The sequence below is a fragment of the Zootoca vivipara genome, chromosome 16 (genome assembly GCF_963506605.1).
Source record: "Zootoca vivipara chromosome 16, rZooViv1.1, whole genome shotgun sequence".
Taxonomy (NCBI): domain Eukaryota; kingdom Metazoa; phylum Chordata; class Lepidosauria; order Squamata; family Lacertidae; genus Zootoca; species Zootoca vivipara.
In genome coordinates, this window is record NC_083291.1 from 26,285,460 (window position 1) to 26,301,895 (window position 16,436).

Below are 16,436 nucleotides of genomic sequence, written 5' to 3' on the forward strand. Positions count from 1 at the left end.
CATGAGAGATTTTACTTTCTTGGGCTCCATGATCACTGCAGATGGTGACAGCAGTCACGAAATTAAAAGACGCTTGCTTCTTGGGAGAAAAGCAATGACAAACCTAGACAGCATCTTAAAAAGCAGAGACATCACCTTGCTGACAAAGGTCCATATAGTTAAAGCTATGGTTTTCCCAGTAGTGATGTAGGGAAGTGAGAGCTGGACCATAAAGAAGGTTGATCACTGAAGAATTGATGTTTTTGAATTATGGTGCTGGAGGAGACTCTTGAGAGTCCCATGGACTGAGAGAAGATCAAACCTATCCATTCTTAAGGAAATCAGCCCTGAGTGCTCATTGGAAGGACAGATCCTGAAGCTGAGGGTCCAATACTTTGGCCACCTCATGAGAAGAGAAGACTCCCTGGAAAAGACCTTGATGTTGGGAAAGATGGAGGGCACTAGAAGGGGACGACAGAGGACGAGATGGTTGGACAGTGTTCTCGAAGCCACCAACATGAGTCTGACCAAACTGCAGGAGGCAGTGGAAGACAGGAGTGCCTGGCGTGCTATGGTCCATGGGGTCACGAAGAGTTGGACACGACTAAACGACTAAACAACAACAAAGTGAATGGCATTCAGTGTTATGGAGTCTAATGCTTTATATATTGTATTCTTTCTGGATTTTTGATGTTTCCTACATTGTTTTTATTTTTTATCGTTTCATATATGCTTTTATTGGCTTTTTCTTTGTAAACCACTTTGCCTTTTATTAAAAAAAATTAAAAGTAGTATATAAATGCTTTTAGCAAATAATAAAAAGTGGTATTGCAGCAGGGGACCCATAGAAGCAGTTCATTTTTTAAAACAAACTTCTAAAAAAATTAAATGACAAATTTGGAGGGGTCTTGGGAGGCCTAAAAAAACCTTGCTGGGGTGCAGATGTAGCCTGTAAGCCAGAGCTTTCCAAACTTTTCATATTGGTGACACACTTTTTAGACATGCATTATTTCGCGACACAGTAATTCAGTTTTACTAGCAAACCAGAGGTTAAACAGACCCCTTTCCAGTCCCAGGAGCAGCGTAGGGAGCCTTCTCATGACACGGCGACACATTAATGTGTCGCAACACAGTTTGGAAAGGGTTGCTGTAACAAACCCAGATATACATAATCATTGACTGAAAATCTACAGGCATAAATCTGTTGCATATCTTAATAGCTACAGTAATGGAACCATTTTCAAACAGGTTTGTGTTATTAGCTTTAACTTGCCCCTTTTTCTTTCCCCAGCATGCTTCTGCTTTCAAGTATGTTCACTGTATATGAAAATAATTCTATCTCCCTTTTGACATTTCCAAAATTTCCTATTACTGCTACTGTATACCTTGTATAATTGAAATCCATTTCTTTATAGTTTCTTATGGAAGCTACCATACGTAACTGCAGATACTATTCAAACCACGGCAAATAGAGAATACTAAGACTAGAGTAACTACCCCGCCTTTTTAAAATTTCAGACCTTCTAAAACTGGTAATTCGAACTCTTTTTACTTCCAGATATAGCTGATTGATCAAGATACTCTTTTTCTATATTTATCACAGTTCCTTCTTAAATTGTCTATTAAAAATATGCTCATAATTCCATTACTCCTTTATTCCATTACTCACTATATACAACTTGTGTAAAAATATAACCTCAGGTTTGATACACGAAAGCCGCCTATATGTTTCTCATCTGCCGTCACTTTTTTCTTAATTCTTGCTTATTTCTTGGTCCATAAAGCCTTTTTGTTAGTCTATATTCCATATTCTAATTTCACTTTCTTCCATTTTTATTGGCAAATCCTAAAAGCTAAAGTAGAGTGCTCTTTGGTACTTTGTTACAAGTTTAATTAAAAACAATAATAATAATTGAATAGACTTTTTCAGAGATATCTATTGCTTTCTCTGATCATGACTTTAATTATGGCCATTTCATACAGACCCTCCAAGTGTCCTATTTTCCAGGGACAGTCCCAGATTTACAGAAGCTGCTCTGGTTTCTGATCTGATCCAGGATTGTCCCGCTTTTTCTTAGGGTGTCCCTATTTTCATCGGATAAATGTTGGAGGGTATGATTCATGCATTATATGCCAAGAAATCCGGCATCTTGGCTGGTATCCACTGGTAGACCTTCTACCTCCATGAATTTACAGGTAATGGTAAAGAACCACATGGACATTAGTTAAGTTATTTAGGGTTTGGTGAATTCCAAAGAACTTGCAGGGCTTTTTTTTTGAGCCGAAACTCACTCTATCTCAGTTCCAGCACCTCTTGGGTGGGCACCAATCCAATGCAATTATAAAAGAACAAGAGAGGTGTTCATGGTCAGTTCTGGCACCTCTTTTTCTAGAAAAATAGCACTGCGAATAAGTTAGGTAGGTCAGGCTGTTGTTGCAAGAACAACCTGTTGACATGCTAAACCTTTGCAGATTTCCGACGGCATGAGCTCCCTGGGCTAGAGGCTACGTCACATTCACACAGCTTTATCTTCACTTCTCTGAAAATGCCTTTCTGTGAGATCTTTTCTCAGTACCCTCTGACCCAAGGTTCCCAATATGGGTCTCGTTTTGTGTGACCTTCCATCAGCCATCGATGTGCTGCTGGTCAGGGTTAGTGCTAGAGACTATAAACAAGAAGCCACGGTAGAGTCAGCGTTTAAAATGGGCTGAAAGAGAGTCCTCAAATCTAAAGATAGAGGCACATGCTGAGTAAAACAGAGCCTCCGGTTGGAGCCATCATTTCACAGACGCTCACTCAGCACAAAAGCCACTCAACCAGAAATGCCTCTTGAACTAGAGCTCCCATTCCCACATGACGCCTCAACCTTAGTTCCCAGCTTGTTGATCTTACTCCCACTTTACATTAGTCCTTCCAACTCACCTGCATGGATTGTCTTAAAGGTAAAGGTAACCATTAGGTCCAGTCGTGACCGACTCTGGGGTTGCGGCGCTCATATTGCTCTATAGGCCAAGGGAGCCGGCATACAGCTTCCAGGTCATGTGGCCAGCATGACAAAGCCGCTTCTGGCAAACCAGAGCAGCACATGGAAACTCCGTTTACCTTCCCGCTGTAACGGTTCCTATTTATCTACTTGCATTTTGACGTGCTTTCGAACTGCTAGGTTCTCCTGGCAAATTACAGGAAATGCAACAAATGCGAGCTGGCTCTCAGGGGCTGATCTGTAACACTGCCAGGTCCATTCAACAAACAGGATAAAAGGATAACGTTGTATGGAAGATGTGAGTCCTTTGCTTCCAGATCGACGTTCCTTTCATGGGATGGTTAATTTGTCCATAAGCACGATGTCCCATAATGGCAAAATCCGAGCTTCAAAAAGATTTGCATTTAAAGTTTTCTGATGAACATCTTTTCCAATTGCATCGTTAGAAGATGTTGCCACAGGAAGAGAAGGCATGATTCCGTTCCCTCCACAAGATCTGTGTCAAGACATTTGACAATGACGGGGACTGTGATTTGGAACGAAAAGATGAAGACGATGACTGTGATAATATAATACAAAATGAAGCTCACCACAAAAGAAAAGATGATTTTACTCTACAAAAAGTCAGGTGGAGTGCCCCTCCTTTGAGGGGGGTACGTTTGGATTTACTGGAACTCCAGAATGCCCACAGGGAAGAGGAAAAATAATAATCAGAGAAGAGAAGAAACTCAGGGGTGCAGTATGGAGGCCTGGATGGCAAAATACTGTAAAAAGGGGGTGGGGTGAAGGGAAAGTGAGGTTGTGATTAATAGGATGGATTATTAGGATTAAAACTGGACTGCTGACTACGGAACTTGCTGGATTGGGGGGTTGGAGCCGGAAATTGGGGATGAAAGGTTAGATTAGGAATAGTTATAGTTTAAAAGTGAATTGATTTTGGAAAAAGGTGAAAATATGGAGGCTTATAGAGGGGGAAAAAATTAGGCACGGGAAGAAAAAATGGGAGTTTGATTTTTCAGTGATTTAGATATTTGGTGAAAATGATAATAGTCAAGTTTTAAAGTAGTATAAGGTATAAAGGTAATTATTTCATAGATTAAGAAACTGTTGAAGAGGATAAAAAAGGGACGAAAACCGGGGAAGGGGGGAGGTCGGGGAAGCCCACAAAATATGGTTTATTAATCATGAATGGAAAAAAGATTATTTTTGTTTTGGTTTGTTTTTCCTTTTTTGTCTTTTTTTCCCTTCTTCTTTTTTTTACTCTTTTTGGTATGAGAATAGATGGTTGGATGGATGCCTTCCTGCGCACTGCCCTGATTTCCTGGAGCTCTCTGGTGGCAGGGGGGGGGCTTTGGGGGCAGGGGAGGGGGAGGAGGACAGAAATCCAACCATAAAATGGACCATCTCTGACTGTTCACCTGCGTGGGATACTTCTGTGGCAGGGGAGGACCCATGGAGGGGGGTGGGAAGAAGGTGGAAAAGGTGTTCATGTATGTACCGTTTTTTGTAATTTGTAAAATCAATAAAAATTATGTTTAAAAAAAAAAGATCTGTGTCAAGACAGTTCCTTAGTTCAAGGATGATCCAGCCCCCTTGGTAGCTGTGCAAAATCAAAATCGGGATATGTATTTACATCTGGGAACAGCTTTGCTTGTAAAGAATATAAGCAATAGGATTCCATGAGTATTTGGCTGCATCTGCATTATACATTTAGTATCACGACACTTTAAACCTGTGGTTCCCAATGTGGGGCAATTTGATTTTTAAGGGGGGCAATTCAAGAATTAGTTATTAACAGTGAATGACCTTTTAGGCTTCTTCCACGTGAATAGTTCACTTTTTGAATAATAAGGATTATATGTCACAAGGGGGGGGGCACCAGGATTTTAGAGATGCTTAGGTGGGGCACGGCCAAAAAAAGGTTGGGTCATGGCTTTCCCCAAAGAATTATGGGGACTGTAGTGTGTTATGGGTGTTGAGAGATTTTAGGAGACGCCTATTCCCCTCACAGAGCTACAATTCTCAGAGTTCACTGGGAAGAGAAATTGCTTGTTAAACAACTTTGGGAGTTGTAACTCTGTAAGGGAAATAGGCGTCTCCTAAGAACAGGGCCGGCCCACCCAGGAGGCAAGATGAGGTGACTACCTCAGGCGGCAGGATCCACAGGGGCAGCAGATCCTGATGACCCCCTGGTTCCTGACGACGTAGATCTTCCCTCACCCTTTCTTCCCTGGTGCCATTTTGGGGTTCACCTCAGATGCCCAAATTTCCTGGGCTGGTCCCGCCTAACAACCCTCAACACCTTTAACCAACTATAGTTCCCAGGATTCTTTGGGGCAAGCCATGACCGTTTAAAACGGTATGATACTGCTGTAAATGTATAGTGCACACGGTGCCTTTCATTTCACTCCATTTATATTGCTCTCTCCTGCACATTCTTAATGGATCCTGCCAAGCTGCCTCTTGAGGAATTGTTCTTCAAGATTGGCCTTCTCTAACCTGGATCCCTCCAGGTGTTTTGGGCTGCAGTGCAGGATGTGCTGGTAGGGGCTGATGGGATGGGTAGTCCAAAACATCTTGTGCGCCCAAGGTTGGGGGAAGTTAGCTGATCGAGGCCTGGTCAGAACCTCCTGTGTCCAACTCCATGTGGTCCAGCATCCTCATCATCATCTCCACATTCTCAAAGCATCATCAGCATCGCCACGTTCTGACTGAACCAAGATAAAGAAACTGTACCATAAAAGGGAAAAAGATGAAAGAAGAGCACCAAAGAAACCGTGCGATAAAAGGGCAGAGATCAAAGAAAAACACCCAGGGCGCTTCCTGAGAAACTGGCCCTATGTACATTTTCCACTGCGAGCAAAACCGTGAAGAAAAACAACGGTTACTGAGTGGACCGAATGAGATGGAAACAGTTTCCATTGCAAGTTGCTTTCTAGAACTCACTCGGCTGCCTTCCTGCACATGGCTCAGCCTGGGGCTGATTTCTTGGCTGTGACGTTGCTCGCTTCAACGCCGCCAGGAAACCAGCAGCCCACCTGCGATATAAGGGTGACTACAGAAGCCTTTGATCAGAGATCCACCTCCGTTTCCTTAGCCTCAGGTTCTTGTGTGGTCCAGCCTGCAGCTCCCCTTTCAAACCCTTCCCTTTTCAGCCAGAGGGAGGAGGAGGAGGAGGAGAAGCTTGAGGGCAATCACCCACTTGTCCCTGTGACACCAACTATGACTTTACTATTCTTCTTCTTGGCTGTTGTCCTCAATCTGCAGCTGACTATTGGTAAGGAAAAAGAAGAGTGGCCCAGGATACCTGAAGGCAGGGTGGGGTTAGTGGTTGCTGTAGGCTTTGCTTCAGCTTTTTTTTTTTTTGCATTTGAGCTCCTGCAGGAGGTCCACTCTTCATCTCTGTTCCATGCTCTTAAGCAACGAACACCCACCCCTTCCAGACCCCAATTGCACTCCCTCCATTTTATCACTGCAACAAACCTGGGTGGCATCGGCTAGGCTGAGAGATATGGTCCTCTGGGCCATGTTTGTAACCTCATCTTTTCCTTGATTGGCCCCACAATCTTCTTGCAGCCCAAAATGTTCCCTGTGCACCAGGAGAAGCATGTAGGGTGTGGGCTGAAGAAGGCGGACGAGCTTTGCTTCCTTGTCGCCTGAGTCGTCGGAGGTTGAAGAGCAGCTCCAGGCAGCTGCACAAGGGATTAGCTCTTCGCTGGGTGCATCATGGAGACAGGTAAGGCGCCCATTTCTATGCACTCAGGGATGGAGGGGGAACGGCTTAGGGGGCTGGGTATGTTTAGCCTGGAGAAGAGAAGGTTAAGGGGTGGTATGATAGCCATGTTCAAATATATAAAGGGATGGCATATAGAAGAGGGTGAAGGGTTGTTTTCTGCTGCTCCAGAGAAGCGGACACAGAGCAATGGATTCAAGCTACAAGAAAGAAGATTCCACCTAAACATTAGGAAGAACTTCCTGACAGTAAGAGCTGTTCGACAGTGGAATCTGCTGCCAAGGAGTGTGGTGGAGTCTCCTTTGGAGGTCTTTAAGCGGAGGCTTGAGAGCCATCTGTCAGGAATGCTTTGATGGTGTTTCCTGCTTGGCAGGGGGTTGGACTGGATGGCCCTTGTGGTCTCTTCCAACTCTATGATTCTATGATTTACCACTTCCTCTTCCTTCCCCCCAACTCCCTCCATTTCACCTACCCCCACCTCTCTCCTGTAACCCCTTTCTGGGCTACCGCCCCACTCGTCCAGCGCTAACAGTTGCGTTTCGCCCTCCATTTTCCTCAGCTCCCTCAGGAAACGCCACTCGGTGCTCATGGTGGAGCCAAGCGGCGTCAAGAAAATGGCCCGTTCCGCAATGCACCGAGCAACCGTCTGGGACCCTGGCTTCCTCCATGGGGATTTTTCGCTCAGGATTGAGCCGCTGCGGAAAGAGGACGCAGGAACCTACGTGGCCGTGGTGAAATTTGCCAGAGAGGAGTTGCGCTGTCAGCTGGAGCTTGGCGTTGTGTCAGGTAGGTGAACTGGACAGCTGGCAGCGGCTGCAGGAAATACAGTAGCCAGATTCTGTCAAGCAAGTTACCTGAAGAGCTACTTTGGAACGTGGTGTTATAAGAATTTTGAGATCATATATATATATATATAATAATTGTTCATAAAACATGTACATGAATGTACAGAAACATGTCTGAAGCAGCACAGGAAAACAGGCCTGACTGACACCATTTCGACTCTCTCTGACCAGGTGTTCCTCTGCAAGGAAGAAGTGGGGTGGGGGGAACCTTCTCATTGTCTCAGGAATTAAAGTGATAATCCCTGGCATCCTGATACCTGACTGCCAGACAAAAGGGTGTGATTAACTTGGCTGGGAAACAGGGAAATGTAAATATCTCTCAATTTTGTTGATTAGGTTTTGGGGGCAGGGGGCAGGGTCCAGGGTGCTCAGATTACTGCCACCAGACCTCCCCTTTCATGATGTACCTATGATGAATCTAGGGAGGGGGGGTCTTGGGCTACACCCCTTCTGTGACATATGGATGATGCTTCTGGGGGGTGGGCTGAAACCAATTTCAAATCTCTTTTTAAGGGCAAGACATCTTTGTTTGGGGTTCCTTCCTTGTTCTCCTGTGTGAGAGGAAGGACCCTGTTGCAACAGCGAAAATAAAGGCTTTGCTTCTCAAACTTCTCTGGTTGGCCTCTGTTATATTCTCCAACCGATGGAGAACCCAATAAGGGAATAAAGGCAGATTTTTGCCTATATCAGAGGAAAGGAGGGCATGGGCAAGGGTAGCCAAACCCTTCACCATCTTCCCTCGCTGCCCTCACTTGTTGTAAGCCATTATGCTAAGCCCTACTCACTTCCAGCCTCAGAGGGAGGCTGGGAGAAAAGTTCTTCAAGAGAAGGAGTGTAAAGAGGGGAAGGAATGGCAGGGGGGTTGCTAGACTTGCGGTGCAGGCCTGTGAGCTAGGTTGGCATAAATTGGCAGATGGTTCTAGGCAAATTAAGATGGTGGATGGCTGAAGTGTCACTGGCACTGCACTTCGCAGAAAACACACCCACCCTGGTAAATAAGGGACAGAAGGATGTGCCAATTTCAGTCCTCTTCGATTCTCTTTTTCAAATCTTAGATTCAATTCTCTACCTTTTTGCAGCGATTTGCATTAAAAAAAAAATCCTCATGGATATCCACTGGAATTTAAATTGGAGTTTCTTCCAATAAAAGACTTCTTTTGCATGCAGTTTTAATAATAATAATAATAATAATAATAATAATAATAATAATAATAATAATATTTTATTTATACCCCGCCCTCCCCAGTCAAAACCGGGCTCAAGGGCGGCTCACACCAATAAAATTACAATAAAACATAAAAAGCAATTAATTAAAATACAGATTAAAATAGAGTATTAAAATTTAAAATGCAGCCTGATTTTAAGTAGTCCATAAATCCAGGCCATGAGGGAGGAAAACACAGGGGTCAGACTAAGTCCAACCCAAAGGCCAGGCGGAACAGCTCCGTCTTGCAGGCCCTGCGGAAAGATGACAAATCCCGCAGGGCCCTGGTCTCCTGTGAATGAGTGTTCCACCAAGTTGGGGCCAATACTGAAAAGGCCCTGGCCCTAGTTGAGGCCAATCTAGCCACCTTTTGGCAGATGAATGCATTTTTGCACGTCTTCTTCACTAATTTGTATGCACGCTTTCCCCCTAACGGAATGAATTTTGCAAACGCTGTTTGACAAAATTCAGATAAGGGCGAACTTCAAAGGATGGCTGTGTTTCGGTTCTCATATTGTTTTGGAAAGTGTTGGGTTTTTTATAAATTCACCTTTGAATGCAAGCTGGATCGTAACAGCTGCTCCATCCCTACATGAAAGCAAATATCTGTTGTTGTTCAAGTCTCTAAAAAAAAGAGGGGTGTGGCAAGAGACCTGGGGCTGGGTCAGGCCCTGTCAGCTACCCATTGATAATGCCCTTCCAGAATGGTTTGACTCCCCTCACCAATCCTCATTTGATATGTGAATGAGGCAGAATCCACCCCCTCTTTCAAAGAAAAGGTGACTGCACCATTTCATCTGCTATGCCGCTTGGACTTGACTGCTGGGGATGGGGGTGTTAGCTATATGATGAAAGCCATATCTTGTGATATGGACATCACTGTATGATTCTCCTTTTCCTTCAGTGACGCCTGATTCTCCCGGTCCCCTGATTGAGTCTGAACCTATCCAGTTAACCTGCAACTCCACCCGTCCAGAAACCCCCCAAGAGACGCGCTGGTTCCATGCAGGTCTTCTCATCGCCACCTCTGGTCGGTTCCGTTCCCTGAACCAGACGCTGGTTATCTCCAGATCTTTCAGAAGTGATTCTGGGCCCTGGGTCTGTGAACTCACCTTTGCAGATGGGGAGAGAATTTATGCCATGTACAACCTGAAAGTCATAGGTAAGATTTACTTTTTGCTTTTCCCGTTTCCTCAATCATAGGGTTAGGATGAAAATACAATAAATAAAGGTTCTCTTGAAGAATCAGAACACATTTCCCTTCTAAATTCCTGCCGCCCCTGTTGCATTTTGTGGGATTCACAATGGATGGTGGCTAACAGATTGAGGTTGAATCCTGACAAGACGGAAGTACTGTTCGTGGGGGACAGGAGGCGGGCAGGTGTGGAGGATTCCCTGGTTCTGAATGGGGTAACTGTGCCCCTGAAGGACCAGGTGCGCAGCCTGGGAGTCATTTTGGACTCACAGCTATCCATGGAGGCGCAGGTCAATTCTGTGTCCAGGGCAGCTGTCTATCAGCTCCATCTGGTATGCAGGCTGAGACCCTACCTGCCTTCAAACTGTCTAGCAAGAGTGGTGCATGCTCTAGTTATCTCCCGCTTGGACTACTGCAATGCGCTCTATGTGGGGCTACCCTTGAAGGTGACTCGGAAACTACAACTAATCCAGAGTGCGGCAGCTAGACTGGTGACTGGGAGCGGCCGCCAAGACCACATAACACCGGTCTTGAAAGATCTACATTGGCTCCCAGTACGTTTCCGAGCACAATTCAAAGTGTTGGTGCTTACCTTTAAAGCCCTAAATGGCCTCGGTCCAGGATACCTGAAGGAGCGTCTCCACCTCCATCATTCTGCCCGGACACTGAGGTCCAGCACCGAGGGCCTTCTGGCGGTTCCCTCGTTGCGAGATGCCAAGTTGCAGGGAACTAGGCAGAGGGCCTTCTCGGTGGTGGCGCCTGCCCTCCCAACAGATGTCAAAGAGGAAAACAACTACCAGACTTTTATAAGACATCTGAAGGCAGCCCTGTTCAGGGAGGCTTTTAATGTTTAAGAGATTATTGTGTTTTATTTTTCTGTTGGAAGCCGCCCAGAGTGGCTGGGAAAACCCAGCCAGATGGGCGGGGTATAAATAATAAATTATTATTATTATTATTATTATTATTATTATTATTATTATTATTATTATTATGTCTCCCCCGCACCCGCCCCAGGATTTGCTGAGCCAGCCGTACCTGTAGTCTACGCAGCAGCAGGATCTGATGCCCACCTGCCCTGCCTCCTGAATGACAATCCCACGGACTACGGCATTTCTAGGGTGGCAGTACATTGGAGCTACGCAGCAAGGAGAGAACCAAAGGCAATATCCACCCTCAGTAATGGAAGCAGCAGAAATTTTACCCTCCATCTTCCTGCGGTGGGTCTTGATGACGCAGGCCGGTACACCTGTGAGGTCGCCATTCAAGGAACAAACATCACGAAGAACATCACACTGGCAGTAATGACAGGTGGGGGGCAGTGGCGGCACCAGAATTATTAATTTTTTGCAGGGAGTGGGAGACACAGAAAGGGCAAAGTAGATTTCTAGGTTGGCGAGTTGTGGTCCCCACATGTTAAGATCTCTGGGGGGGGAATGACAGTGGAGTCCAGCAATGTGGGGGGGGAAGCAAAGGCAAGTGAGGGGTGATCTCCTTGTTTGGGGAACGCGCTTGTGCTTTCTGAAAAGGCAGCTCCAAAGGCTATCCCATGATGTTCTCATTGCAGGAATCCCATCTAGATGTCATTCAAATCGTAGCCATTCAGTCTAGATTCATCAACCAAAGCTCTGGTTGGTGAATCCGGAGTGGTGGCTGCTGTCATATCAGGAATTCTGTAAGCTGAGGGCAGCAGGCTTGTGTGGTTTCCGATGTTGTTTTGCTTTTGGCATGTTACAACAACACAGAATAGGAAAGGAAACATTTTAAATGGCATTTACTTCTGATAACTAGGGAGAGCTTTGGTCGATTAAACTCACCTCCCCTTTTCCCTCGCTTTTCCCTCCACATTTCCAAAATGCATCGGCAGCGAGGTTTTGGGGGTCATGAAAAAACGATTTAGACTCATGTTCATCAGTTAATTGGTTAAAAGTCAGATGGTTCGCCAGGTGAAAACTGATTTGACAGCCCTAGAAGTAAGAGATGTCATGTGTAACGAAAGGGGCCAGGAATGGGCTCCCCTTCAAGGGATGATATGAGAGAGGCAAGTGATAGGGGATAGAGAAGTGACTGGCTTCTTTTTCTTTCTTTCCATTCAGTCACCCCAAGCACTGAGGGGATCATCATGGAGGGATCTCGCCTGCAACTCACCTGCAATCTCAGCTACCACACAGGAAAGGAGCATTTTACCTGGAAGTACCTTGGTTTGAATCCCACAAACATGTCTTGGCCTAAGGCTGCCTCCAAGAGTTTTGGGCTCCTAAGCCAAGGCTCAACCCTGGAGTTTTCTCAGGTGTTGCCCAATGATACAGGTACCTGGGAATGCAGTGTCCATGGCCCAGATGGGATGTCAGGATCGGTGCAGTACCGCCTTGAAATTGCAGGTACATTATTAATTTGCTTATACGCTTTTAATTCTTTCATTTGTCTTTGCTGAAATCTGTACCCTGTCCTCCGATCACATTAACAGGGCAGCTTATAGTGAACTGTTTTAAAGACAATAAAATAATGTGCTCATAAAAAGAAGCTAAACCTGGCAACTCCATAAAAAGCAGCCTGAAAATGATATAGGATCTAGGTAGGTTAAGTCCAGTCAAAGGTGACTATGGGGTTGCGGCGCTCATCTCACTTTCAGGCCAAGGGAGCCAGTGTTTGTCCACAGACAGCTTTCCAGGTCATGTGGCCAGCATGACTAAACCGCTTCTGGTGCAACAGGACACCATGACGGAAACCCAGAGCGCATGGAAATGCCGTTTACCTTTCCGCCACAGTGGAACCTATTTATCTTCTTGCACTGGCATGCTTTCAAACTGCTAGGTTGGCAGGAGCTGGGACAGAGCAGCGGGAGCTCATTCCATCGCAGGGATTCAAACTGCTGACCTTCTGATCTGCAAGCCCAAGAGGCTCAGTGGTTTAGAACACAGCGCCACCCGCACCCTACATATATAGGATCTATATAGGATCAAGACTGTGTGTGGACTACACAGGGGGAAAAACAAGTAGTCTGTCTCCATTGATTCCAGAACAAAATGTGGTGCAGCCGACAACGAGTCTTCAGTCTCCATCTCCTGTTAGTTTTTCCCCAGCCACCATTGCTGAACATATTCATTATTCAACCGTTGCCTCTGATGAATAGGTTTTCATGGTGCTTCAAATTTCTATGAAAACCTCTGCTCAGAGACAATAGCTGGATAGGAAAAAAACGAGCAGGTACCCTCTGTCAAACAAAGGGTCTTCTGCTCCACCTTCATCTTCTTAAAAACAAAAAATTGTCTGTGTTCAGCAACTAAGTGAATCCCAAGTTTTGATGATTTCCTTAAAAAAAAAATTTATTTAGCTTTACATATAAATTTACAGAACAAAAATAAAAAATGTTTACAATATTATTGCAACAAATCAATAAATCAGAATGAATCAGAATGAGCAAATTATCCACACAAAAAACTAAAACGAACTCCCACCCCACCCCACCCTCCATCCACCCTTTTGTGCTTCCAGCCATTTTTATCTTGTGCCTTTCCCCCCCTTTGTTCATCTGTATACATATATCCCTGCTATTTATATATAATATTCATTTTTATGGGCCTTCATAAATCCTTTGAGAGATCGGTGTTTTCCACAAGATTTCCCATATACTCTTTAAATTTTATCCAATCTTTATCTTTTTCCTTTTCACTGATTCCTTTAATTTATGCGGCTTTCGATGCCATATTATAATATGCTATCATTTTTGTTTGCCAATCCTCTTTAGTTGGTATGATTTTACTTTTCCAATTTTTCCCTATTAATAAGTTTTGATGCTTTCCGATCCTTTTGCTCCTCTCAGGGTTATTTAATTGCAGTCTTGCCTTGCAGGTGCCCGGATTGCCCTTGTGCAGCCCAGAGCAGCTGAAAAGATCACTGTCGGGCTGATTGCCTTCCTTGTTATTCTAGTCTCCATCCTTGCTTTGACCTGCTTGAAAAGAAGGGTAAGTCACTCCATCTGCTTTTTGTTCTCACCTGCTCTGCTCCTCTGGGCGTTTGGTTTTATTTTATTCTCAGGACTAGCAAGGCTTGAGTGGGGTGGGGTACCTGAAATATACTCATGCTCTTTATTCAGCTCATAGTCATGAAGGAGAAGAAGAGAAGAATGGCTCTTTTCCCAAAACCATCTGCTTATATACATCATTTACACAATGGGCCTTGTGTGATTGGCTACTTCAGGGCCACACCTGTGGGCCAATCAGGTTGTGGATTGACTTCTGCCTGCAGCCTGATTAGCTGCTCCTACAGGCCAATCAGGTTGCAGATTCACTTCTGCCAGCCGCCTGATTGGCTGCTCCTGCAGGCCAATCAGGTTGCGGATTCACTTCCACCTGGAGTTGGATTGGGTAGCTCCTGCGGACCAATCAGACTGCTGATTCTGAATCCTATTGTTCTAGGATTCAGCTCAGTACATAACAGTACCCAAAGGAGAATTTTACGCTCTGTCATTGCTGAACGTCTAGCAATGCCAACATACTTTTCCTCCTGGTGAGGCTTGAGACAGATGTAACATTCTCAAAGCCATGACCATACTCTAACGGCCCACTTGGTATGAAAAGTTGGACCACCCTGCTCTAGTGGCTCAGAGCCCTCTGCTGTCCAGCACAGGGTGACTACTTTGTTAACCACCCATCTCCCTGCCCCTTTGTTTGTGCAACCATTCAGCCATTTTCAAGCTTTGTTCCCCCTAACAACCCAGACTCACTGAGCGGCCAGCAGTCTGCCTGGCTTGCATTTTTAACATAAGGCACTGGATCCAGGAGTTCAGTGCTTAGCAGAGTTTAACTCCCCCAAACCTTGATTAACTATAACTTTTATTGGACCCAGGAATTTAGGCTGTTTCTTACCCCACAAACTCATAACTGTGGGGTAGCTCAGTCAGTAGAGCATGAGGCTCTGAGGGTCATGGGTTCAAGCCCATGGGCAAGAAAAAAAAAGATTCCTGCATTGCAAGGGGTTGGACTAGATGACCCTTGCAGTCCCTTCCAACTCTGTAATTCTATGATTCTAATAGAAATATCTGAACCTGTCAGCTGCAGTGCTGGAGAGGGGGGAATGTTACCTATATATTCATTCATCGCTTTTCACAAACAAAAGGACGCCCCAAAGCAACTAACAGCACATCTACTGCAAAATAGTTTTAAAAAGTAAGAAAATGATTTTTAGATCACAGGGCAGTGTTGGTAAGGGGTTAGCACTGCACCATTTAAAATCTTTTCTAGATACCCGCAGTTGTTTCATTTATCGTTTTAATTAAAACATATCAAAAACCCTTTGAAAAGCATTGCAGTCCTTCTCCGGCATTAGGGCAGGGAGAAGTGTGAAACGCTGCTACAGCGAGACATGAGGTTTGCCACGTAGCTTGCTGTTGTGGTCATTGATTTTTCTTTAACCAATATCCGATGCAGGGAGAAAGCAGGATCTGAACCACAATGTGGGGGAAAGAGAACTTTAAGCCTTTGCCCCTGCAGCATTTCTGATCAAAACCACACAAGTGTTAATCAATAGCATCTGTCTGTCATTGCCTATCGTGACATTAGAGATGGGTAACAACTCCCTTCATTCGAATTCCGCGCACCTTTTAAAATGTTGTTAAAAAAACAACAACAGGCTGGAGACAGATGAGACATTGTTTTTTCCAGAGATCCGAAGGCTGCTTGCAAAATAGTGCATAAACAAACAAACAAACAAACAAACATGTTTAAGTGCTCCTGATAATTGCATGACACCCCTTCATGCAATTCATGTATGTAGAAGGCTTAAGTCACATGCACTAATGGCTACTGAACAAAACAGAACACACACACACAAAAAGTGCAAGGCCTGTAGAAAGTCAGGTGCATTTCTGCCTGAGATCAATGGCAGGGTAGCATGAAAATCTCACAGCTCAGAAACAACCATTTTATCGCTGGCTCCGGGAAAGGAAAGGCCTCGACCAGGACATTGTGAAATGATGAACAATCAGGCTTGCTTTCTGATGGACTTTCGCCCCTCCAGAAAGCTCTGCTGGGATGTGAAACCTATTGATATGGAAATAGACAGGAAGTAACTCCATTGCCGATTACTTTCCCTCCCCTCTTTTAGACACGCTCCCGAAACTTCCCAGCATTGGATCTGATGCTGCTAGCTTCCGCTTTGCCGGGGAAAGAAGTAAAGGATGAAGGCCAGAAGGAGAAGGGCCTGCAGATTTAATACCGACCAAAAAGAAGCAAGAAGGCTGCTTACAGGGCAACTTCCAAGGATAGCCTGATGGTCCTGTCAAGTGAAGACTGCTTATAGGGACAGCCAAGTGCTTGCTCAGCCCAGGTGTTCTCAAGCGATGAGGTAAAACACTCGGAAGGGGGATTTACTATTCCCCTGAGGGACATGCCTTCCTCCCTATACCAGACAAGGCGAGAAGATGCACGCTGGACTTTTCAGGGGTGATTCCATGCATGCACACCCCATTTGTGCTGTCCCGCCAACCTGATTTGAGAAG

The 16,436-nt window shown here is 45.0% G+C and overlaps 1 protein-coding gene across 1 annotated transcript; it reads left to right on the top strand.

Moving 5' to 3' along the window:
* The first annotated feature begins 5,927 nt into the window (after positions 1–5,927).
* LAG3 (lymphocyte activating 3) lies at positions 5,928–16,150 on the top strand. Its single transcript, XM_060269112.1, has 8 exons — positions 5,928–6,240; positions 6,540–6,699; positions 7,256–7,482; positions 9,650–9,907; positions 10,955–11,248; positions 12,034–12,318; positions 13,790–13,902; positions 16,043–16,150. Exons 1-8 carry the CDS (start codon positions 5,928–5,930, stop codon positions 16,148–16,150), a joined length of 1,758 nt encoding a protein of 585 aa, XP_060125095.1.
* Positions 16,151–16,436: the final 286 nt, after the last annotated feature.